Source organism: Ochotona princeps, chromosome 22 (genome assembly GCF_030435755.1).
Source record: "Ochotona princeps isolate mOchPri1 chromosome 22, mOchPri1.hap1, whole genome shotgun sequence".
In the NCBI taxonomy this organism is placed as follows: domain Eukaryota; kingdom Metazoa; phylum Chordata; class Mammalia; order Lagomorpha; family Ochotonidae; genus Ochotona; species Ochotona princeps.
The window spans coordinates 16,527,135-16,550,647 of record NC_080853.1 but is presented as its reverse complement, the minus strand read 5'-3'; the positions used below and the strand labels follow the sequence as shown (position 1 = coordinate 16,550,647).

At 52.7% G+C, this 23,513-nt stretch overlaps 1 protein-coding gene across 1 annotated transcript; it reads left to right on the top strand.

Annotated features, from left to right (window-relative positions):
- Positions 1-927: 927 nt before the first annotated feature.
- Positions 928-14,670, top strand: AAR2 (AAR2 splicing factor). The gene is made up of 3 exons (XM_004585778.4): positions 928-1,754; positions 5,204-5,433; positions 13,565-14,670. The coding sequence occupies exons 1-3, from the start codon at positions 998-1,000 to the stop codon at positions 13,730-13,732; spliced, it is 1,155 nt and encodes a 384-aa protein (XP_004585835.1). The 5' UTR covers positions 928-997; the 3' UTR covers positions 13,733-14,670.
- The last annotated feature ends 8,843 nt before the right edge of the window (positions 14,671-23,513 follow it).

Below are 23,513 nucleotides of genomic sequence, written 5' to 3'. Positions count from 1 at the left end.
ATATATTAGGAATTTTTTTTTTAAGATTTATTTGTTTTCATTGGAAAGGCAGATTTACAGAGAGAAAGATCTTCCGTCGCTGGTTCACTCCACAAGCTGGAATGGCCGGAGCTGAGTCTATCCCAAGCCAGGAACCTGGAGCTTCTTCTTGTTCTTCCACGTGGGTGCAGCGTCCCAAGGCTTTGGGCCATCTTTGACTGCTTTCCCAGGTTGCTGGATGGGAAGTGGAATGTCCAGCACGCGAACCAACACCCACATGGGGTCCCAGGACATACAGGGCAAGGATTTAGTCACTGAGACGTTGCTCTGGGCCTGAGAGGGAGTGTTGTAGCACCTCCTCCCTGTGCTGACCCCAGGTCAGGCACACCTCCTGGGTCTGTTCTGGAGGCCTGACACCTGATTGTGAGCCCTTTGGGAAGTTGTTTCACTCCTTCAAGTTTGGGACTGGCAGTGGCACCATTCTCCGTGCCCCAAGCCCTTTGTGAACGTTGGATGCTGATGGGAGCTTAGCGTGTCTGTGATCATTGGGACGCTCTGGTGGTAGATGTGAGGCAGGATTAGCGTTTAAGCAGATTTTGGTGTTATTGAGAATGGACCATCCCGGCTTCTGCCCTCATCCTCTGTGGTTGGACAGAGATGGCTGGGTCTCAGAGTGGACAGTGGGAAGAGGCTGGCCTGCCATGCAGGGGCGTGGAGTCTGATCGGGCATCCTATATGCTCTTAAACGTAGCATTTTTCTTCAACTGGTATCTTTCTAGCTTTCACCTTTGTATGCCTGTTTGTTAAACACAAAGTGCTCTCCTCTGGCTTCCTCATTTTCCTTATCTGTAAAACAGATTGTTGCGGGGGTCAAGGGAGGTGATTGTGTCAGGCATGTCAGTACCTGGCACGTGCAGTATCCCTCATGCAAGTTCTGGTCAGCTCTGATTTCTTTCTTTTTCAGCGCTCTGGAAGACACAAAAAAAATTTTCTCCTTTTGCTCACCTCCCTCGGCCCCATGGCTGCCATGCAGATGGATCCTGAGTTGGCCAAGAGCCTGTTCTTTGAAGGGGCCACGGTGGTTATCCTGAACATGCCCAAGGGGACAGAGTTTGGCATCGATTACAACTCCTGGGAAGTGGGGCCCAAGTTCCGGGGCGTGAAGATGATCCCGCCAGGCGTCCACTTCCTGCACTACAGCTCTGTGGACAAGTCTAATCCGCGGGAGGCAGGCCCCCGGATGGGCTTCTTCCTCAGCCTACAGCCACGGGAGCTTACTGTGCTGCGCTGGAATACCCTCCGGGAAGAGGTGGACTTGTCTCCAGCCCCCGAGGCCGAGGTGGAGGCCATGAGGGCTAGTCTGCAGGAGCTAGACCCGTTCCTGGGCCCTTACCCCTATGCCACTCTGAAGAAGTGGATCTCCCTCACCAACTTCATCAGTGAGGCCACCGTGGAGAAGCTGCAGCCTGAGAGCAGGCAGATCTGCGCCTTCTCAGATGTGCTGCCGGTGCTTGCCATGAAGCACACCGAGGACCGGGCCCGGCAGAACCTGCCCCATTGTGGCACTGAGTGCAGAAGCTACCAGGAGGGCCTGGCCCGGCTGCCCGAGATGAAGCCCAGAGCTGGCACTGAGATCCGCTTCTCTGAGCTACCCACACAGATGTTCCCAAAGGGCGCCACACCAGCAGAAATCACCAGGCATAGCATGGATCTGAGCTACGCCCTGGAGACTGTGCTCAGCCGGCACTTCCCCAGCAGCCCCCAGGATGTGCTCGGTGAGAAGGCGGTGGGTTGGTGGGGGTGGCAGGAGGGGCATTTCAGGATGGAGGGGCGTCGGATTGATCAGCCTGTTGGTGTTGGAGACAGGGCAGGAGGCCGACTACCATAGCATACCCCTGACACAGAGGTGTCTTGGCTCCCACCCTGGATATTTTGATTCCAGATGGGGACCAGGGCTGCAGCTGATTCACTTTGTCTGCCCCTGATAAGCACCATAGGTGTACCTGCTGCAGGTGGTCCAGTCCTGTGATGCTGCCTGGCCCTGTAAGAGAAAGGCTTTGGCCAACTACATGGTCAGCCTGGCCTGGCAGCTTGGGTTCTGGGCTCCCAGGCCTGTCCTTTGTTCTGCCTCGCTGCTGCCTGCCTCCTCATTCCCCTGTCACTCTGCTTGCTGGCACCAGGACACGGATTTTAGGGTTTTTGTTACTGCTTTCCCCCTTCATCACAAAAAATCTGTTCAGAAAAACAAGAGCAACCACTCCAAATCCAACCACAAAGGTGTAGCTATTTTTATATTTTGACATGTTTATGTTCCTTTTTCGCCTGTGTATTTTTGTTTATTTCAGTTTCTTTGTGTATTTCCTTTTAGTCTGCTAAAAAGTCCATGGTTTTTAGACATGCATGTGGCTGTTCACAGAAACAGGATTTAAATGCTCAGTAGTCTGCCTTGATATCAGAGGCCGGTGCCGCTTGGCGTTCTGCAGTTCCTCACTCTCTCTGTCAGGACTGTTGTCTGTGACCCCTTGTGGTGCTGATGTGCATAAGGTTGAGGTCCCGGGAACTGGGTTCGGGTGTGTAGGCCCTGTCCCGATCTTCAGCAGCACCCAGGGGTGGCAGTTTGGCAGAGATGCTTCTGGTCGAATGGTTGAGAAGATTTGTTTATTTATTATTTGAAAGGCTGAGTTATAGAGAAACAAAGGATATATAGAAAGAACGAAACCTTCCATTTGCTGATTCACCTTTCAGATGGTTGCAAGAGATGAAGCTGAGCTGATCCCAAAGCCAGGAGCCAGGAGCTTCTTCCAAGTCTTCCATGCCACTATAGGGATAGGGGTTCAAGCACTTAGACCATCTTGCACTGCTATGCCAGCGCCACAGGCAGAGGATTAGCTTGTTATGCCATGGTACCAGCCCCACTTTTTTTCAATGCTAAATAACATTTATCATATGTTTAACAGTTGTTTAGATATATATATGTATATATATTTTTAGAGATTTGCTTATTTTATTACAAAGTCAGATATACAGAGAGGAGGACAGACAGAGAGGAAGATCTTCCATCCGATGATTCTCTCCCCAAGTGAACCGCAACGGCCGGTGCTGCGCTGATCCAAAGCCAGGAGCCAGGAACCTCTTCAGGGTTTCCCACGCGGGTGCAGAGTCCCAAAGCGTTGGGCCATCCTCAACTGCTTTCCCAGGCCACAAGCAGGGAGCTGGATGGGAAGTGGAGCTGCCAGGATTAGAACCGGCGCCCATATGGGATCCCAGGGCGTTCAAGGCGAGGACTTCAGCCGCTAGGCCACGCCGCCGGACCCTGTTTAGATATATTTTTATATTTTTTACAAATTGTTCAGCTAGGGCCTGGCGCATTAGCCTAGTGGCTAAAGTCCTCGCCTTGAACGCCCTGGGATCCCATATGGACGCCGGTTCTAATCCTGGCAGCTCCACTTCCCATCCAGCTCCCTGCTTGTGGCCTGGGAAAGCAGTTGAGGATGGCCCAAAACCTTGGGACCCTGTACCTGCGTGGGAGATCTGGAAGAGGATCTGGGCTCCTGGCTTTGGATCGGCTCAGTTCCAGCTGTTGCAGCCACTTGGGGAGTGAATCAGCAGATGGAAGATTTTCCTCTTCGTCTCTCCTCCTCTCTGTATTTGCCTTTACAATAAAAATAAATACATTTTTAAAAAAATTGTTCAGCTACATTATTTATCCTCCTGGAGGATTGGTGAGGAATTTTGAATAAAGGACTTGGCATATCTTTGACTCAACTGATATATGGGATATTTTAATGGGTGCAGATTATTGCATTCCATAGTATTTTAATCTAGTAAATAACATTTTAAATTCTGGCTTGTAATTGAATAGAAATCCCATTTTCTACCTCATAGAAATTTCAGTTCTTCGAAATATGTCTTGTGGGAAGGTGTGTTAAAAGGATCAAGGATAACTTTATATGATACCTCTTTGAAATTATTTCTGATGTCATAATTTTAAATAAGACTAAAGATGGGGAATTCAAGTAAGTGCCCTAAATGCATAGGATAGACCAATACTAAATTTTATAACTTGATCAGGAAAAGACAACTGAAGAAACAAATCATTATTTTGCAGAGAAAATTTGATTTTTATATTTTGAAAGTATTGGTTAGCGATCTATAATAACTAGAGCAGGTAGACACACAAATCCCACTGGGTTGTCTAGGCCTCGGAGCAGGGACCTGGTGATTTTTAGATGACAGCGCCAAGACACTGTGTGTTGAAAGAGGCCCTTGCTGGTAAGTGCTTATCCTGTGCTCCTCTGTCCGCCTCCATAAGGCATGAGCTACCTGGAGGCTGCCAGGAGCGTCTCTGATCCCCAGTGCACCTGTGGCAGCCAGGGACCCTGGGTCCCTGAGGGCTCCATGCTAGAGCCAGGTGTTTTGTAGAAATGGGGAGAGTGAATCATTTTCCAGTGCTGAATGTGCCAGGTGTTAACTCTCAGTGCTTTGCATGTCTGCTCTGCACTAAAGCTAAGGAAACTGAGGCAGGCATAGGTTTAAGTGATGCCTGAGGCCACTCAACTGCCCCAGGTGTAGCTGAGGCCAGAATTCCAGCAGTTTGGCTCCAGGGCCTGTGTGCTCTGCCACCATACTGCCTCTCAGAGCAAGTTGCAAGTCATGGAGCCCTGAGATTCAGCAAGCATGAAGAACCAGGCAGGCTGACTCTGGATGGTTCCCACCACCCGGTGCAGATGTGTAGGCCTGGGCCTCAGCTACACAAGGAGTACCTTCCTGGATCACTCTGTGGAGATGTGCTGAGGGGTGCCCAGTGGAAGGTAGTGTTTCCCCAGCCTCTGGGCATAGTCACCTGGGTAGCTCGCCAGCGCCTTAACTGCAACATGCAGCCCCCTCGGCCCTACTCAGCCCACTTCTCAGGGAATCCCAGTGCAGCTTGGTTTGGGACCCATGTGACGTAGCAGCGATAGGCACACATGGTGAGGTTTCAAGACGCCAGTGAAACAAGGAGCACCTCTTCTCTGTAGTCTGATTCCACAGAAATGCACAGCAGCAGTTTGGTCTTCCACGTCTTGAATTTATAGCAGTTCAGACTGGATGCCAAAGCCCATACCAGACTCTGCCGGGGTGACAAGGGGAAGACAGCCTCCATTGCCGAGGTCCCAAGAGCTTGGCCTCGTGAAGGCCCCGGGCAGGTCAGTCCCTCAGGATTGTTCTTCCTCTGCCCTTGCAGGTGAACTGCAATTCGCCTTTGTGTGCTTCCTGCTGGGGAGTGTGTATGAGGCCTTCGAGCACTGGAAGCGGCTGCTGAACCTGCTGTGCCGGTCCGAGGCCGCCATGCTGAAGCACCACACCCTGTACACCAGCCTCATCTCTATCCTCTACCACCAGCTTGGCGAGATCCCTGCCGACTTCTTCGTGGACATTGTCTCCCAGGACAACTTCCTCACCAGCACTTTACAGGTGAGCAGCAGGCAAGAGTGAAGGTGAGGGTGCCGAGACCACCTGCAGGATGGCTCCCATCCTCTACTTGGCTCCTGTGACTCACAGCTTTTCCTGTGATGTTTCCTGGAACTCCCTTTCCAGGTTGTTCTAAGTTCCTCAAGGCCAGAGATATTTTATGTGCCTTCCCCTTCTCCCCCGGTGGTCCCCAGAGGGCCTAGCTTGAGATGCTCTCGCCATGTGAATCCTCTCTGCTTTTGTGGCACCTCGACTCAGCAGCTTTCCACACTCATGGCCGTGGGCTGCTGCAGTCCAGGAGGACAGTTCCATAGCTTGCTATTCCCAGTGAAACATCTGCAGCTCCTTAGATCTCATTTAAGCATTAGAGTAACTTTGATTTCCTCATCAAACAAATTGTGCCAGTTTCTGCGGAGATTCTGTGACAGAAAAAGCAGAATTTGCTTTTAACTTGGCAATTAAATTTTCATTATGAGTGGTTATTAGGAAAGAAGCTTCAGACAGCGTACAGGCTTCATCCTGTGCTATTTCCTCCCTTTGCAAACAGATTGGGTTCCTTTATGTACTCGAGACACATGGGTCCTGTAACTTTCTTGGGTATAGAGGGGACAGCTGTGAGTTCCATTATGTATGAGAGCCCTTGCTCAGATGAGATGACCATTCACTTTTAACCTCCCAGTTCCACCCAGGGTCAGAGAGGAGCAGGCATTCATTATTTCCTGTGGGGCAGCAAGTACCATATTTATTTGTCATCTGGATTCCCTTGTCTACCTCTGGAACCCCAGAGGGCAGGAAGAATTGCTCCTGTTTTACAAATGGATTCATGTCCTTAATTTCACACAGCTGCCAAGTGGAAATCAGGGTATATACCCATTCCCAGGTCTTGGTTTCCTGCCTGGCCTGTGCCCCCATGTCAGTAGATACAGCATGGGTCCTAGAAAGGAGTCCTGCTGGACTCCGGGGAAGATGCCGTCAGGGGCCTGGGGCCTGGGCCCAGGCCATTGGGAGAGTCCGCCCTGTGCCGTAGGCCGCTAACTGCTGGCTGTGGCAGGTGGAGGCCTTATGCAGACCCTGCTTATGGGTCAGTCCAGCTGATGCCTTGTGCTTTCTGCATTCCCCAATAGAACACAGAGATCAGATCTCTTCTCTGTGCAGTCTCCTCCTCTGCCTGGCTGCTGGTTGTGGGTGTAGAGCCACAGGAGCAGGTGTCAGCTGTCCTCTGTCTCTGGTGATGGCTGTACCCAGAGGAATGATGCACTCCCCTCGTGACATGAGTGGACACTGTCACGTGCACACACAGGAGGACTCAGGGTTGCCGGCTGTCCCTGCTGCCATCAGCATAACCTCATCTCTCTGGCTGCCAGGGCTCTGTTGCCAGAAATGATTTCCGAAGCAGAAAGGCCCCAGCTGGATTGCAAGGTGTCCAGGTGGGTGGTGCAGAGCTGACAGTTGAGAAAATTCTGTTTTGGCCTTCCTACCATGTCATTCGTTGGAGATAGCGAGGACATGTGCCTTTAAAAGAAATACAAAACAGCACACGTGTTTGAACATCCTTGGTCTATAACATGCTACGAAAGGGTTAAATACATTAAGACAATCAGGGCTCAGCCTTCAGGGGATTTGTTCACTGATTTGGCGGGTGTTTACTGAAGACCTTGCCAAATGCAAGGCTACCGTCTACACTGGAGGTACAGTCCCTCACTTAGAGTTTATATTATGGTGGGAAAGTAGGCATATCAGTTAACCAGATGACTAGGCCGTGTGAGTGTTTTAGAAGGCAGTCCTGGGCCCGGCGGCATGGCCTAGCGGCTAAAGTCCTCGCCTTGAATGCCCCGGGATCCCATATGGGCGCCAGTTCTAATCCCGGCAGCTCCACTTCCCATTCAGCTCCCTGCTTGTGGCCTGGGAAAGCAGTTGGGGACGGTCCAATGCATTGGGACCCTGAACCCATGTGGGAGACCTGGAAGAGGTTCCAGGTTCCCGGCATCGGATCGGCGAGCACCGGCCCATTGCAGCTCACTTGGGGAGTGAATCATCGGACGGAAGATCTTCCTCTCTGTTTCTCCTCCTCTCTGTATATCCGGCTTTCCAACAATAATAAATTACTTAAAAAAAAAAAAAAAAAAAGGCACTCCTGCCCCAGTCTGTGTCTCTCGCCCAGGCCTTGTAGTGGCCCCTAGATTGCACGTATTTGTCAGCATCTATGCTTACCCTATTAGGTGGCAGCATGGGAGACAGGCAGGCTGAGTTGCTGCTCAGATGCAGCTCTGAGCCTCTTCTGCAGCTCCTCATTGCTGGGAACTGAACAGCACAAACAAGGGTCATGAGGCTTGTGCTGATCCGGCCCTTACCTGTCCTCCAGTGTTCCCCTCTCTCCCTGGTTTCCCACCTTGACCCCTACAGAGGCCTCCTTGCAGGTGCCCAGACTGGTCAGGCTCTTTTGTCTTAGTTGTAGTAAAAATACATATGATGCTTGCAGTCTGCCCTCGTCTCACAGTTGTAGTTGTGTCTACTATAGTGTTCCTAACTCTACTTAAGCATGCTGTCGCAGGTTTCTAGGAACTTTTTGAACTTTTTGTTGCCTGTAACTGTGGTTGCATACACTGTTCCTGCCTCCTGGACAGAACCTGACTTGTCCGCTGCCTGACCTGGGCTAACTGTGCTACAACATGTCCTGCAGGCCTCCCTTGCCAAAGGCTGTTCCTCAGCTTTCCTTCACACATGCCTGACTTGTGTGGCCACATCACTAGTTTATTGTGCTTGCTGAGGTGATATCCCAACTCCCCACTGAGCCATGAACTCTTTCCCACATGTGGTCAAGGTCTATGTGGTGTTTTTAGGTGGGTAGGGTGCAGGTCCTGGAGGAACATCATCTCCACAGGTCCCAACAGTGAAGTCTGGTGAGAGGCCACAGCTCAGCCTGCCTGGGATGGAGGACTAGAAGTGACATGATGCAGGGGCATGCCTCAGCCTGCAAGGATATTGCATACTTTTATTATTAATAGTGAGTCCCATTGCTGCCATCTTTACTTTGAGAATCCAGTCCTCCACACAGTGTTTATCTCATACTCAATTGGGATTTTGGTTTTGTTTTGTTTTGTTTTGAAGTATTTACTTATTTATTTAAAAATCCGAATTACAGAGAGAGAGACAGAGGATTTCCATCTGTTGATTCACTTCCCACATAGCTTCAATGGCCAGGACTATGCCAAGCTGAAGCCAGGAGCCAGAAGCTTTATCTTGGTCTCCCATGGGAATGGCAGGAAGCCAAAAAGTTGGGCTGTCTTGTGCTGCTTGTCCAGGCCACCAGCAGGGAATTGGATTAGAAGCAGAATAACTAGTGCCCCTTGTGAATGTTATGGATGGTGGCTTCATCCGCTGTGCCACAATTCCAGCCCTGCTGTAGGCTGTTTGTGACTGAATGAATCCATGCATAACACCCTTTCTCAACCAGCACCCACTCTGTCCCCAGGAGGTCAAGTAAGTGGAATGGGCTTTCTCACTTAGGAGCTTAAATGTCTACTACCTGTAGAAAGGAGCTTCAGTGTTTACGTGCAAGCTCTTCAGGGCAGCCACATTAGCATAGGTAAAATCAGCCATGTGAAGGCCTCAGCCATTACTTTGTTTTCATCTTGCTGTGTGAGGCTCCTTTAACTAGATGGCGTTGCTTTTACAAATCCCTTGGATTTAGCTTAAATAAAAATTGCTTTACAAGAATAGTACTTTTGTTGAAAGCAACTTATGTCGTTCTAATTAATTTTAAAGCAATGAAAGGACAATCTGAATGTAATGGTATGTTAAAGTGAGTTCTGCATGGTATCGCTGCTTGCAGTTTTGTGTATCCAGTCATGCAACCTATTTCTCTGTCTCTCTTTTTAAAGATTTATTTATTTTTATTGCAAAGTCAGATATGCAGAGAGAAGGAGAGACAGAGAGGAAGATCTTCTGTCCAATGATTCACTCCCCAAGTGACTGCAATGGCCAGCGCTGCGCCAATCCAAAACCAGGAGCCAGGAACTTCTTCCAAGTCTCCCACACAGGTGTAGGGTCCCAAGGCTTTGGGCCATCCTCGACTGCTTTCCCAGGCCACAGGCAGAGAGCTGGATGGGAAGTGGAGCTGCCGGGATTAGAACCAGCGCCCATATGGGATTCTGGCGTGTTCAAGGTGAGGACTTTAGCCACTAGGCCACTGCACCGGGCCCTGTATTAGAACCCTCGTGGGAAACATCTCCAAACCCTTTTTGTTTGCTTGCTTGTTTGTTTAGTATTTTGTTTATTTTGAAAGGTAGAGGAATAGAGACAGATAATCCATCTGTTGATTCACTTCCCAAATGACTACCTCAGCTGAGACTGGGCCAGATTGAAGCCAGGAATCTGGAACTCTGGGGCTCATACATGAGTGGCAGAGGCCTACATACTGGGCCACCATCATTTGCTGTTTTCCTAGGCATATTAGCAGGGAATTGTATTGAAAATAGAGAGCCCAGCATGATCACTCAATGACAATCTTTGAAGAGAGAGAGAGAGAGAAAGAAGAGTAGAGCAGCCAAGACTGAAACCCAACCAGCAGTCTGGTAGAGGATGCAGGAATTGCCAGAGGTAGCTTAAGCTGCTGGCTGTACTGTAACGTCAGCCCCTGCCCGACTCAGAGTGGGATTCCTCCAGAGTGGGATTCTTCCAGGTCTCCCACATAGGTCAAGGACTGAGGTGTTGGACATTCTTTGCTGCTTTCCCAGACCATAATCACAAAGCTGGATTGGAAGAATAGCTGGGATACAAACTGGCACCCGAATGAGATGCCACTGCTGCTGGTGAAGTATTAGCTTGCTACACCACTGCGCCAGCCCCTCAGTAGTGTTTTTTAAAGATTCAGAAGTGGTCTGGATACATGTAATCTACAGATATAAAGATGAATCATTTCTCAGTCACATTAAACAATGTTTACTGGATTTCACTTTAGATGAAGTAAACGGATCACTAAGTTTTCTGAAAAAGTCATAAGGTTAATCAGCAAAGACTAAATTACTGCTTAGAAGCTAATGATTTAAACATCTCCCTTTCTGAATTGTGGAATCTTAAAAGTACCAAACTGGTGAAAGCAAGGGGTCAAAAGCAGATCAGTGGGTGTCAGGGGCAGAAGTGCAGGGAGAGCTTGACTGCTGGGCAGCAGCCGGATAGGGGTCTTCAAGCTCAGAACTGAATGCCAAAAGAAAATGTTAAACATTCATCATGTGGTGGCTGTGTGGGCTTATAGCTCTTTTCTATGAATGAGAGGATGTAACTGCATGTTCAGGATACTCCCAAGAAAGATGATCTTTAAGGAAAGAGGTCCTGGTCTCCAGGAGGTCACGGGGCCCACAGACCCCAAGATGCGAGAGTCTGAGCAGGGGAAGGTGTAGACTGAGGGCCCTGCCTGGGCGTGCTCCTACTCCACAGCCGCCGCCTCCGAGTGACGTGGCACACCAGGCATCTTCCCGGCCGTGGGGACAGTCGTCTTCTATCCTCCTACCTCCCAGGCTCGTAGTAAAGTGTAAGTAGACGAGTTCCTTAAAAAGGACCAAGCTCTTTCCAAGTTAGAAGCTTTATTTTTTAGGCTGAAGGCTTCTGTCATACTCGCCTAGTTGATTTCACTTCCTGGCAGTGTTGAAAAGTGGGGAGGGTGGGGTGAGTGTGAGTGCGCTCCTTCCAGCCTCGCCCCAGGCCATTGCCAGGTGCAGGGTGTCTTTCTGTGTCTCATTCACCGTGCTCACTGAGCAGCCCAGGGACCCCAGTTCCTCACCAGGCTCAGGGCTTTATAATGTATTGTGATGACTCAGTCCCTACTCCTAAGGGGTACAGAGCACTGTGCTACGAGTACAGGGTGACAGATGCTGGCCAAGTGGCCAGCTGAGGGAATCTGTAAGAGGCGGGTCACGGGTGCACAGGCAGCACGCAGGGGCCTGAGGACTCAGCTGACCTCCTCCCTGGAGTCAGGTCTTAGAGCATCGTTTGGTATCAGTACTGTGCAAAGAGGCTGGAAGGAAGTATTCGTTGAACCCATGGTCATCTTTGTTCTTCTTTTCATCAGAACCCACACTGTATTCGCACCTCTTGGGGGACAGTAAACAGTGAAGGGCCTGTTCACCTCACTGGTTGGGGCCAGGAGGCAGGACCCCTGGATGCTAGACACAGGCACGCCCAGCCCGTCCTCAGTCTAGAAGAGATGATGTCTGAGTTGACCAAGGTCATTGCGGGAAACTGGCCAAGTGAGAGGAAGAAAGCAGTACCTGGAATTGTGTTAAAGGCAGAGGGAAGGGACTGGCAGTGTGGCATAGTAGGTAAAGCCAATGCCTGTGTCTTTAGCATCTCTTGGGTGTCTATCCCAGGTAGTGTTGCTCCACTTCTGATCTAGCTCCCAGCAAATACCCGAGAAGGCAGTGGAAGATGATGACCCAAGTACTTGGGCCCCTCACCCATATGGGAGACTCAGATTAAGCTGGCTTGGGCCTGGGCATTGTGGCTATCTGGGGAGGGAACCAGTGGATAGATGATATCTTTCTCTCTGGCTGTTTTCCTCTCTGTAACTCTGACTTACAAATAAATAACTTCTTTTTCTTCTAAAAGGCAGATTTACAGAGGAGACATAAAGTTCTTCCATCTGCTGGTTTACTTCCCAAATAGCTGCAATAGCTGGAATTGAATCAGTCTGAAGCAGGAGCTTCCTGTGGGTCTCCCACATGGGTACAAGGTCCCAAGGCCTTGGGCGATCCTCCTCTGCTTTCCCAGGCCATTTGCAGGGAGTTGGGAGGGAAGTGGAGCATCTAGGACATGAACCAGCGCCCATATGGAATGCTGGCACTTGCGGGTGGAGAATTGGCCAGTTGAACCGTTGCTCAGGCCACCAGATAAATAAATCTTAAGAAAAAGAAAAAAGAAGAAAGAGCAAAATGTTCTGTTGCCCTAAGGTGCAGGGAACATTTGGGCAGCTGTTCCACGTGGCTGCATAGAACCCAGTGCAGGTTACTGTGTGTGCAGAGTAGGGAGGGGCTTTTGCTCCAAGCCCCACAGGTTCCCCACCATCGCTGGGGTCACCCCAAGGGTGCTGGCTACAGAGATAATGCCATTGGAAGGAAGCTTCCCTGTGTTTAGCCTGCCTTCCAGGCAAGGGCCATTAGCTGTGTGCCCACTCACAGCTGCTGCCTGCCTTCCCCATGGCCCTCTCACCCCTGAGATCCCAGGCCCTCTAATTAGTTATTGATCAGACATTTGTTGTGGCTGTGCTTGCTTCTCCTAGATCTACAAGTTAATATCACCAGGTTCTTTCCCTCATCCCCAGTCCTATCACTTCTGCCTGTGCTGCTATCGGCACCAGCCCACAGAATGGCTGCAAACCAAGGCCAGCGGCAGGACCTCCCCTACTGCTGACAGGATGGAGAGGTGGCGGTCGGATGCTGTGCCTGCTCTGAGGCTGGGGTCCTAGAGCCCAGATAACTTCCCTGGGGCTTCGAGGGCAAGCAGTGGCTCAAGGCAGTGTGGCCCAAGTGGCTACCATACTCCTGCATCTGGAAAAAGCCCTTGTTCCTTGCTGGATCATTGTGGCCTGGTTACTTTAGTTTTCTCAGCCTCCCTCTCCTTACGAGAGGCAGAAATTCTGGTATCTTCTCTGTACCATGAGTTCCCACTCGGATGTTCTGAACCTTTTCTGAAAACAAGCAGATAGTAAGAAAAGAGGATGAGATTTCCAAGATTCTGAGAAAGGAGCATGAGCTGGGACAGCCTGGAACAGGGTTCAGATGTTCTCACAGTGCAAGCTTGGGTGGTGGAGAACAGCTGTCTTCCCCATATCTGTGGTGGAAGTCCCAAGCTGGGACTTCACAGGATCTGGGGCCCTATGCTGCCTCACCCCCAGCGCTTTCAACTGTGCACTCCTGTGGGTGCTGGCACTCCTGGGCTGCTATGCCTAGGATGGCCATTTGCTCCTCAGCTGGGTCTGGACTTTCTTGGCTTCTGGGGAGAGCACAGCAGGGGTCCTAGGCTTGTGCCCGCTGCAGCTCATCCACCACCCCCGGGGCCTGAGCATCACAAGGATATTTCCAGAGCATTCTTGGCGCCTGTGCTCCCAGAATGACTTGTTCTCTGTCCCCTGCTCTCTTAGGTTTTCTTTTCCTCGGCCTGCAGCACTGCCGTGGATGCCACCCTGAGAAAGAAGGCGGAGAAGTTCCAGGCCCACCTGACCAAGAAGTTCCGATGGGACTTCACAGCAGAGCCCGAGGACTGCGCTCCGGTGGTAGTGGAGCTCCCAGAGGGCGCCTGCATTGGCTAATCCTGGGGTGCTTGCTCCTAGGCATGCCCCTCCCCCAGGAACCTCTGTTCGGTGCTCCTGCTGGGCCCTGCAGATGGGCTGGAATTCCCTCCGGCACAATAAATAAGTTCCTTCCTTGCCAAGGCATCTGTCTCTGGCCCCAGGGAGCATTTGTGGACTCCCTGGTGACTTGGCTGTGGTGCTAACCTGGGTGCCCTTCCGACGGACTCTTATGGGGGCTGCTGAGAGAGATCTGCCTAGCAACAGCCTTGCTCCCAAGATGGCCGAGAACCAGCCGCATGTTCCAGAGGGAACCCCAGGCTGCCTGGGGCTCCAAGATGTCACCTGGTGGCTTTTTTTGACATCACATGGGGAGATGAGCTGGAGTCCACCTGCTCCTTGTTGAGGGGAGCACATGATAGAAAATGTGGGGACTCTCGGGAATCCTCGACAGGGACGGGTAGATGGGGAAGATCAGGTAGACAGGGGTTGTGTCTGACTGTTGGTGGCCGGCTCGCTCGCTCTTCCTGCAAATCCCTTTCTCCTGTCCACAGGTCCCAGTGTGTCATCTCCCCAGCTTGGTGTGGCCCCTGCCTGGAACCATCACCTCCTGCCTGGCTCACTCTTAGGCCACGGACCCAAAGTAGAGCTGGGTAGCCCACTCCAATGTCCCAAAGCCTCCGTGACTGCTGCTGTTGGCCCCAAGGCCAGACAGCAGGCAGGAGGGTTCCACCCTGAGCAGAACTTGTATGCCCTGCTGCAGTTCTCTGATCTTCCAAGAAGCCCGTGGCCATGCCTACCCTGCTTCTGGGCAGGCACTTGGGGCACTGTGGCTTCCCTTGGGGCCCATGACAGGTTCTGAATGAGAACCCCTTCTCGAGATTGCTGGTTATCCTTGTTTCCTTGGAGAGGTTTTTTCAAAAGCATACCTACATTAAAGTCTTCCTGTTGACACCAGATCCCCGTGTGATATTCCTGCAGTTCAGCTGTCTGTTGTCCCCCACCTACTGCTTGCTCCCCAGGGGAGCACACATGCTTCCTGTTATGTTCCCAGGAAGGCAGCTGAGACAGGTGCACCTCAAGGAAGGAGGGGGCCCTAGGTCTTCACAGTAATCAGAAGCATTTAGCATTGCGCCTTTGTCCATCCTGAGCCCCTAAGTAGAACTTCTGGGAAGCCTGTTTGAAGTACAGATTCCAGGGAGTGATGCTCCCACGCTACAGCAAGAATAGGCCTGGTAGCCCCCCTGCTCTGGGGAGATACCACTACCCTTCACCTGTGTGTCCAGCAGGGGGCACAGTTGACCCCATGTCCAGCATAAGTGGGTCCACCCAGAGTGGAGGGGACGGGCAGGCCTGCCATGGCCCCAGCTTCTCTCTGGGGGATCATGTGGTGCACAGTGGTCACTGCTGGGCTGTGAGAACAGCAGCTTACTGGTGACTGCTGAGGTACAGATGCTGTTGACTGGTGCTGAGGCCCACCCAGCGGTGAGTCCCGTGGCCTAGGCACCTGGGCCTGGTTGCCCATGCTCATCAGCATTCTGGGTGGCACCAGGGTCCCACCCTGCAGCCATATAGGGCTTAGACAGAAACAGTCGCCGTGTGTGGCCTGCATGCTGTGCCCTCTACCTTTCACTCCTCACAGCAGTGTGTGCTCTGAGGACAGGCCTGTGCCAGCTGATGTCCACAACCCACTCTGCTGCTGCCCGTGCATGTCCAGGGCAGCTGCAGCCTCTCGCCTGTCTCCCTGCCAGGTCCACCCTGGCTCTGCTCATTGCCCACTGGGTAACCTGGGCCCTAGTCTGACTGGAATTTAGAGTTTTTCCCTCGGATATTTAGAAGCTGACTCCTGTGTTTCTCTGCTTCTACACAAGATAGCCAGTGTAGCAGGCAAGGACAATGAACCAAGCACCCAAGATCCAGGTTCCAAGTTTGATGCTGGAGCAGTACCAGTGCGCGTGTTTGTCTTGCTTGTCCCAACCAGCAGCACTTTGTTTTTGATTAATTAAAAATGAGAAAAAATGAGAAATTAATTATTACTTAACTCCTGCAGTTTTTCTGGAGGGCAGGAGCCTTGAAAACTGTGTCAGTGGTGGAACAGGTCGTTAAGCCACTGTCCAGTCCATAGACGCCTTAACAGTGGCCCTGCTGGCAGGCCCTGGCCTCAAACGCAGGCCTCCTGGGGCCTGGCTCGCATTTACAAGGCAGGTTGATCCTATTAGCAGTAAAGGAGTGACTGGGCCCCCCTCGTGGCTCAGCTCCTCCTTCTAACTCCTCACTGCTATGGAGTTCCCTGCCACTGATTGCTTCTCACCCTCAGTTGTTATGTTGTCAACGTCACCCTCTTGTAAATACCACTTATTCCCAGGGCACTGTGACACGCTGGCCTCTCCAAGCTAATGAGACTTCAGCTTAACCAAGATTCTGGCCCCTGCTGAAACAGGACCCACCGGTGTAGAGACCACACTGAATCCCGCCTGCTGCCACTACAGCAGCTACATGAGGGCAAGATGTAACAGGCCCCTCTGCTGAGCTACCCAGGAATGCCAGGAGCCCGACCCCTCTGACCACTATCTGTCCCCCAGCTTGCTTGGTTTTCTTTAGATCCTTCTAGACCTTCTGTTTCTGGAGTCTGCAGGATCTCCCATGCTGGCTCATCCTCACCCAAGCCCAGGCCCTGCTGCAATGAGGGATAAGAGCCAAAAATCACATTAGCTCCTCAACTGCTGGGGGCAGGGGGACCTCCACATTTAATCCAGCTCAGCACCTCCCTGTTAGCCAGGCCCGCTGCCACATATCTGCTGCTCACCTGTGTAGATTTCCCTGGAAATGGGGGTTCCCAGAGCCACCAGGCTGGCCGTCCAGCTGCTGCATGGGTGAAGGTGGCAGGGAGATGCTTCTCTGGCTAGTGGAGTGAGTGAAGCAGGTCCTCTGGCACTGCTCTTTGTCCACATCTTCCCTTGCCAGGTTTCTCCCTGTCTGGGCATCACCTGGGTGTTTACCTGCTCAGGCTGTGCTGTGAAGCAGTGCCCTACAACTGGGCAGGCAGGAGCATGTGCCAGGACTCCCATGCCTATGTCCCAGGCACTCACAGCCAACCTCAGCTTCCTCATGTGGAAAGTGGGCACAGCCTCGCCTGTGTCCAGTCACCTTCAGAATGCCCAGGCTTGGTACCTAGTAGGTGATGGGTAAACAGAGGCTGTTGACAGGTGGCCACCTGCCCCCTGGCATGTGGTCTGCTCACCCTGGTAATGAGCTGTCGTCTTCCTGTCCATGGCAGGAGGTGACCTAGGGTCTGACCTTCACGCCGGTGGCCCAGGACTGTGGTTCTGTCTACCCCCTGGCACAGGTAGAGCTCTGCCAGGGAGGAGCCACCTTGGCAGAGGCACTTGGCAGCTTTATGCCTTGGCATTCTAGAGCCATAGGCCGTGAAAGCTAGGTGCTCCAGCTAGGGTGACTTAGTCCCTTACAGAGCTCTGAGCCTGACTTGCGGCAGCTTGGGGCTGTCCAGATACCTGCTCCTCCCACCAGGCCCCCAAGCACGGATCTATGGAGCCTGGGGTGTTGGAGTGGGAAGAGAGCGTTGAGTACAACCTAGCCCCATTTGACAGAAGAGGCTCCAGTAGGGTGAGTGTGTGGTGCACAGTTGCACAGTGGATTCTCAGGTGCAGTGAGAGCAGACCCCTGCACTCCATCTACCGGGCCAGTCAGTGCAGCCCTGGAGAAAGAGGGTAGGGGGCACAGTTGACCCCCATAAGACTTTTATGCAAAGCTGATTTTTGAGAAATTGAAGAAAAAAAATGAGACAAAGGGCATCGGCTGCCCCTCCTTGTGGCCTGCCTTTGCTTGAGTGCTCACTTTCTTAGCCTCCAGCTCTACTGCCCACGGCTTAGGAAGCTGGTCTCAGCAAGCTCCTGCCAGAGAGGGAATGGCAGTGCACATGCCAGAGGGGGAGGTGTCTCATCTGCGAGGGGTGTAAGCAGCGCTCACCCCAATTCCAGAACAGACATCGCTGCTCCTGATCCCAGTCCCACCCCAATGACAGGGTACAGCTTGACCTCTCAGAACAAGTTTTTTTTGCTTCTTAAAAAGCCAATGATGCGGTAATACCTGTCATAAAATAATCAGGAAAGATCACCTGCAAGCCACCCTCTCAATGGCACAAGCGTGAACTCCCAAACCAGGGTAGGTGTGGCTGGCCTGCAGGCCACATGGGGCCCACAAGACCACTTGGCCTGGCCCTACCAAGACAGCTGCAGGAGGAATGCATGCTCATGTAGTAGATATATTTGGCATGAAAGAGAAGAGATGGAGATCTTCCATCCATTGGTTCACTCCCCAGATGACTACAATGGCCAGTGCTGGGCCAGGCTGGAGCCAGGAGTTTCTTCTGGGACTTCCACATGGGTGCAGGGGCCTAAGGCTTTGAATCCATCCTCTGCTGCTCTCCCAGGCCATCAGCCAGGAAGCTGGAGCCAAAGTAGAGTAGCTGGGACTTGAATTGACATTCTCTTGGGATTCTGGTGTTATAGCCACCAACTTCACCTGCTTTACCACCACCCCAGCCACTATAGGCTAGCTGTTTTAAGCCAATAGTTTGTGGTCCACAGATGATGCAATAAGTAACCAGATAACTCTGGACAGAATTCCCCTGCCCGCTAAGCCCTTCATGTTTGTCCAGATCACATGAATGAGGCAGGACTCAATGGACACAGGGTATGTCTGCTCTGTCCCTCAGTTATGCTGCCCACCTGCTCCCTGGCCAGCCACCACACTGCCCTGCAGGGGACTTAGCAGCTATGCTCGGTCCAGCCAGTCCCTGGGAGGAAGCAGCTTGTGCTAAGCATCATGGCTGTGTGTCTGTGACCCTCCTAATGACTCCTTTAGGACAATTCCCTGGAGTCTGGGCCTTCTTTCTGTAGAAAACAGGTAGTGATCATATAGTAAAGAAAAAAATCAGTATTAGAAAAGGATAAAGAGGCCTGGCATAGTGATCTAGTGGCTAAATCCTAGCCTTGCAACTTCCTGCATCCTGTATGCGCACTGGTTCATGTCCTGGCTGCTGCACTTCCCATCCAGCTCCCTGCGTGTGGCCTGGGAAAGCAGTAGAGGACGGCCCAAAGCCTTGGGACCCCGCACCCACATGGGAAACCTGCAGAGGCTCCTGGCTTCAGACCAGGTCAGCTCCAGCCATTGTGGTCACTTTGGGAGAGAACCAACAAGTGGAAGATCTTTGTCTCTCCTTCTCTGTAAATCTGACTTTCCAATTAAAAAAAAAAAAGAAGGTGAGGAGAATAAAGAACACCTATACATTTCCCAAAGCTTCCTTCCAGGATGTGACTGAGAATTTTGCTATAAAACACTCAGGCTGCTGCTTGTGTGTACGTGCGTGTGTGTGCAGTTATGGGCTTACGCCCTTCACGCTATTTTGTATGACACTGAGCATTTGCTCATGTTGATACATTTTGTCCGCCACAGAGGGCTGGGTCAGCCCCTGGCCAGTCAGAGAGTGGCAGTGAACATGCTGCGGGGGCACAGCTTCCTGCCTGTTCCCCTCCATTCTTAGGTTTGATTATGGTGGAACCTTGGAGTCCCAGGCTTTGCTGTTAATGCTGACCCCTCACTGAATGTGGGTCTCAGCTCTGAGGTGACCCAAAGCCTCCCCCAGGGGGAGCCTGCCACCTGCCTCAGGCACCTTGTCCCTGCCCTCAGGTGCCCCTCACTGGATACTACAGGCCACACCAGAGGAGGGGGTGGGCTGTTAGCAAACTCTGCACTGTCCTTGCTGCCAGGATGTGGCCGGATAGCTGGGACCTCGAGGCCAAAGCAGGCATCAGCCCTGGCTGCAGGTCAGGAAGGGCAACAGCCTGGGGAGGGGGAAATGCTGCATGGCTTGGGTGCCTGGTACAGGGCGGGTCAGCTGTAGGCCAGAGGGCTGATCAAGCCCAGAGGAGGGAGGCAGCGGACCTTCCCAGCACATCTCCACATGCTAGTGGCCAGGCCGGCCCAGGACCAGGCCTATTCATCACTCATGCCCCTGCCCGGCATCCTGGGCTTTCATCTTGTCCCCACAAGAGAGAGGAAAGGCCCACTGAGAAAAAGGCCAGCTTGGAACAAATGGGGACGACAGTGGTGGGGAAAGGTGGCAGAGGTGAAGCATGCCTGCAGGCTTCTCAGCTGCCCAGGCCAGGTCTCCGTGCTCCCTCCTGCACAAGCCCCTGCTGGGAGGGCAAGGCCTCCAGCATCCCAAGCAGACCCCTGTGACAGGGCCCCTCACAGCAGATACAGTGCTCCCCCAGTTTCCCCTCCCTGACCTAAGGCTCAGTTCACTGAATGGGCAGTGCCTGGGGGACCGGTCCCAGAGAGGCAGCAGCCAGCAGACCCGGACACCAGCTGGAGGCTTGGAGGCTACAGGAGTCTTGGGCATTGGTTTCACTTCACTGCTCCTCATGGAGTTCCTTATGTGCCAGGTGCCACTCAGGAGTAGGAGAATGTGGGCAGCTTCCTTGGGCAGACAACTCTTCTGCACTTCCCCACCCTGACTGGGTCCTCTTCTTGTCACTTGAGTCTGGTGGAATTCACCTCTCAGTGGCTTCTTTCTTATCTCCCCTCCCCCCTCAGGTGAGATGGTGCCCAAAGCCAGGTGGGTAGTAATCTGGGGACCACCCCCATTCACCAGGGGGCACATCTCCTGGGAGCCTAAAACTGGAGGAACCCTGGAGAAAGGGCAGAAGCCCACCACTAGCCCCCTAGGCCGGACTCGAGTGGGCATCCTGATGCTGCCCTGGCATGGGAGAGAGGTGCCCCCCTTACCCATTTTACAGATGGGCAAAAGGAAGTACACAGAAGTGAAGTATCCAGGCCTTGGGCCCTCAACCAGCAGGCGCAGCCAGCAAGTGACAGAGCTAGATTTGGAGCCTGTGATTGGCACACCCAGCCAGTCTCCCAGCCGACTCCAAGGAGCCTTTCTTGTCAGCTCCGGCTGTCTCCACCCAACCCTGCAGTACTCCCCAAGGCAACGTGCCCTGCCCCGTGCTCGATGGCACACACCTTGCAATCGAGCTTGCCACATAGTAGTTGCTCAGCAAAAGGGCCGGAAGCCCCAGTGCAAAAGGGTCTAGTTGGGGCAGTGAGTGACACAGCCAAGAGACCCATGGAGTCCAGCCAGGCTCCTGTCCCAGCCAGGTGACACTGAACAAGCCACGGCACACCTCTGAGGGTCACCCTCCCACACCTTGTGTTTCCCTGCTGAGGTGGGCAGAGACGTGGCTGTGACTGCCCTCACCCAAAGACCCATGCAGCTTTGGCTCTGGGTCTAACCAAACACCCATGCCTCCTGTCAGGCTGCCTGCAGGTCCACAATGGGAATGACCCCTGGATACCTGTCCTGTGCCCCAGCGCCTGCCGTGATCCTGTTCCCTCCCCGCACTGCTCGTGGTCCACAGGCATTTTCCCTCCTAAACCTGCTCTGCGTTTCCATGGGAACAGGGAGGGAGGCGATGAGAGGGTCCTCCCCCACGGAAGGGAACTTCACTCAGGGCTGTTTGGAAGCCGCTGGCAGAGCCTGGCAGAGCTTCCCCCGCTGCTCCTCTCCCCTCCTCCCTGGCCCCTCCTCGAACAGCATGTTCCTCCGACCGTTATTTTTAATGCATTTATCCTGCGCTTAATTTATCCGGCATTGTGATCAGATTTAGCCAAGCGCGCACAGCACGCCTGGCCATCCTGCATATTCATGAGCAGGTTCATTCATGCCGCTGCTGGGAGAGAATGCTGGGTGGGCGGGGAGGTGGTGGGCAGTGGCTGCAGCGTGGGGCTCCCCCCCAGCCAGGGCTGCAGGGCCAGAGGTCCAGGGCCCCAGCAGGAGCCACAAGACCCTGGGCACAGTGTATGTAGGCCTTGGGTAGCACTGGCCCAGGCTCTGGAGCCTGGCTGGGGCTGAGCTGCCCTCTGCTGTTGCTAATGAAGTCCCCAGGCCTCTCAGGCCTTTTGCAAAGTGGCTGGGAACACCCACTGCCCTGGGTGGGTCAGGAGAAGGACTGATGGAGGCAAGGGACATGAAGGCCGCCATTTCTGCCAGGCAGAGATCCATAAGGCTCTGGTTCCTGGGGTCAGCAAAGTCACAAGATGTACATGGGTTTGGCCTGACCTGGCCTATGCCTACTATCAGAGAAGCCCGAGGAGGTGCCCACACTCCCACGGGGACGGACTGGGTGTGCACAGCCTTGCTGGGAAGACTGGGCTCTTGGCCCTGAGTTCTCGCAGCCCGTGGGTATCTCCATTCACTCATCCACCTGCCACTTCATGCTTGATGCCCACCCCATACGGGTACTGGCAGGTGAGCCCAGGGTAGAACATGGTCATTCTGTGGATGAGGACACAGAAACTATGTGGATATTTCAAAGTAGAGGAAGTCACCCCAGTTGGCATATCAAGGAGGACTTCCTGGAGAGGCAGCCTTCAATCGAAAACTTGAAAACAGGGCGGGGGGGATGTGAGAAGGACATCTGCAGGACCTAAGGACAGCAAAAGCAAAGGTGTAATTTGGACAACTCAGCTGGGAGTTGCTGGCCAAGAGGAAGCTCAGTGATCCAGGGCCCCAGCTGGGGTCCCAACTCGCGTCAGTCCTGTGGGGCCAGAGGGCTTGCTTCTGCCTGACTTGCCCATGGTCATGCTCAGTTGCTGGCCAGCTCACAGGGCACGAGAGGAGCTCTCCTGCCTGTGTGTGCTGGCTAATCTGTAATTAAATCAGCACAGGAGCTAACAAGTCATTAGCGAACTGGGGAGGGCAGACCTGGAGGCCTGTGTGGCGGCCCAGGGCTGGACGTGAGTGGCTGTCAGGATGAGGGGCAGGCACCGGCCACCAGAGCTTCTACCAGGGAGGAGGGAAGTAGCGCCAGCCTTGGGCCACTTAGAGAGGATCTGCTCTTCCCTGGCTAGTCCCCTGAGAGTGCTGTATGGGGGATGCTGATGTTTGCGCCCATCTTACCAAAGGGAAAGCTGAGGTGCAGGAAGCAAGGGCTGGTCTGGTGACACACATGAGTTTGTATTTTTCTTTAAATATATATAAATATATATATATATATATATATATATATATATATATATATATATATTTGAAAGGCAGAACATTGGAATCAGAGCGAGTAAGAGAGAGATAAATGTAGCAAGAATGAAAACAAGCTGCTGTCCACTGAATCATTCCCCAAATGCCAACAAGCGCCAGGACTGCTGAAGCCAGGAGCCAGGAGCTCTGTCCAGGTCCCCCACATGGGCGCATGGACCAAAGCACTCGGGCCATTCTCAGCCTTATCCCCAGGTGCGTTAGCAGAGAGCTGAAGAAGTAGCAGAGCAGCCAGAATTCAAACTGGCACTGGATATGGGTGTTCCAAGTGGCAGTATCACCCACTGCACCATGGCGCATGGCACGGCATATAGTTTTTTGGACTCAGAAACTCTTGATACAAAATTCCCTGATGTGTCCCATGTAACCAGTGTGGCCTCAGAAAGGTCACGTTCCTTCTCTGTGTCTCTGTGCCTTCTTCCATGAGCTGAGGACAAAGCCTCATCATTTCAAGGCCATGTTGGAAGGACAGGGCGAGTCAGCTCAAGGCAGGACTCAGCACAGCGCTGGCCACTTTGTAGGCACGTGTCCAACACCATTCCCTGCTGGGCCCCTGGCCTGGCTGCTTAGTCTTACCCATCACTCTAACAGGATGATGCATGCCTGGGACCAGGGGCCATATCTGTCATGTGTGTCCCTGGGACCTCATGCTGTGTCCTTCAGAAGTGTTCAATACCTTTTAAA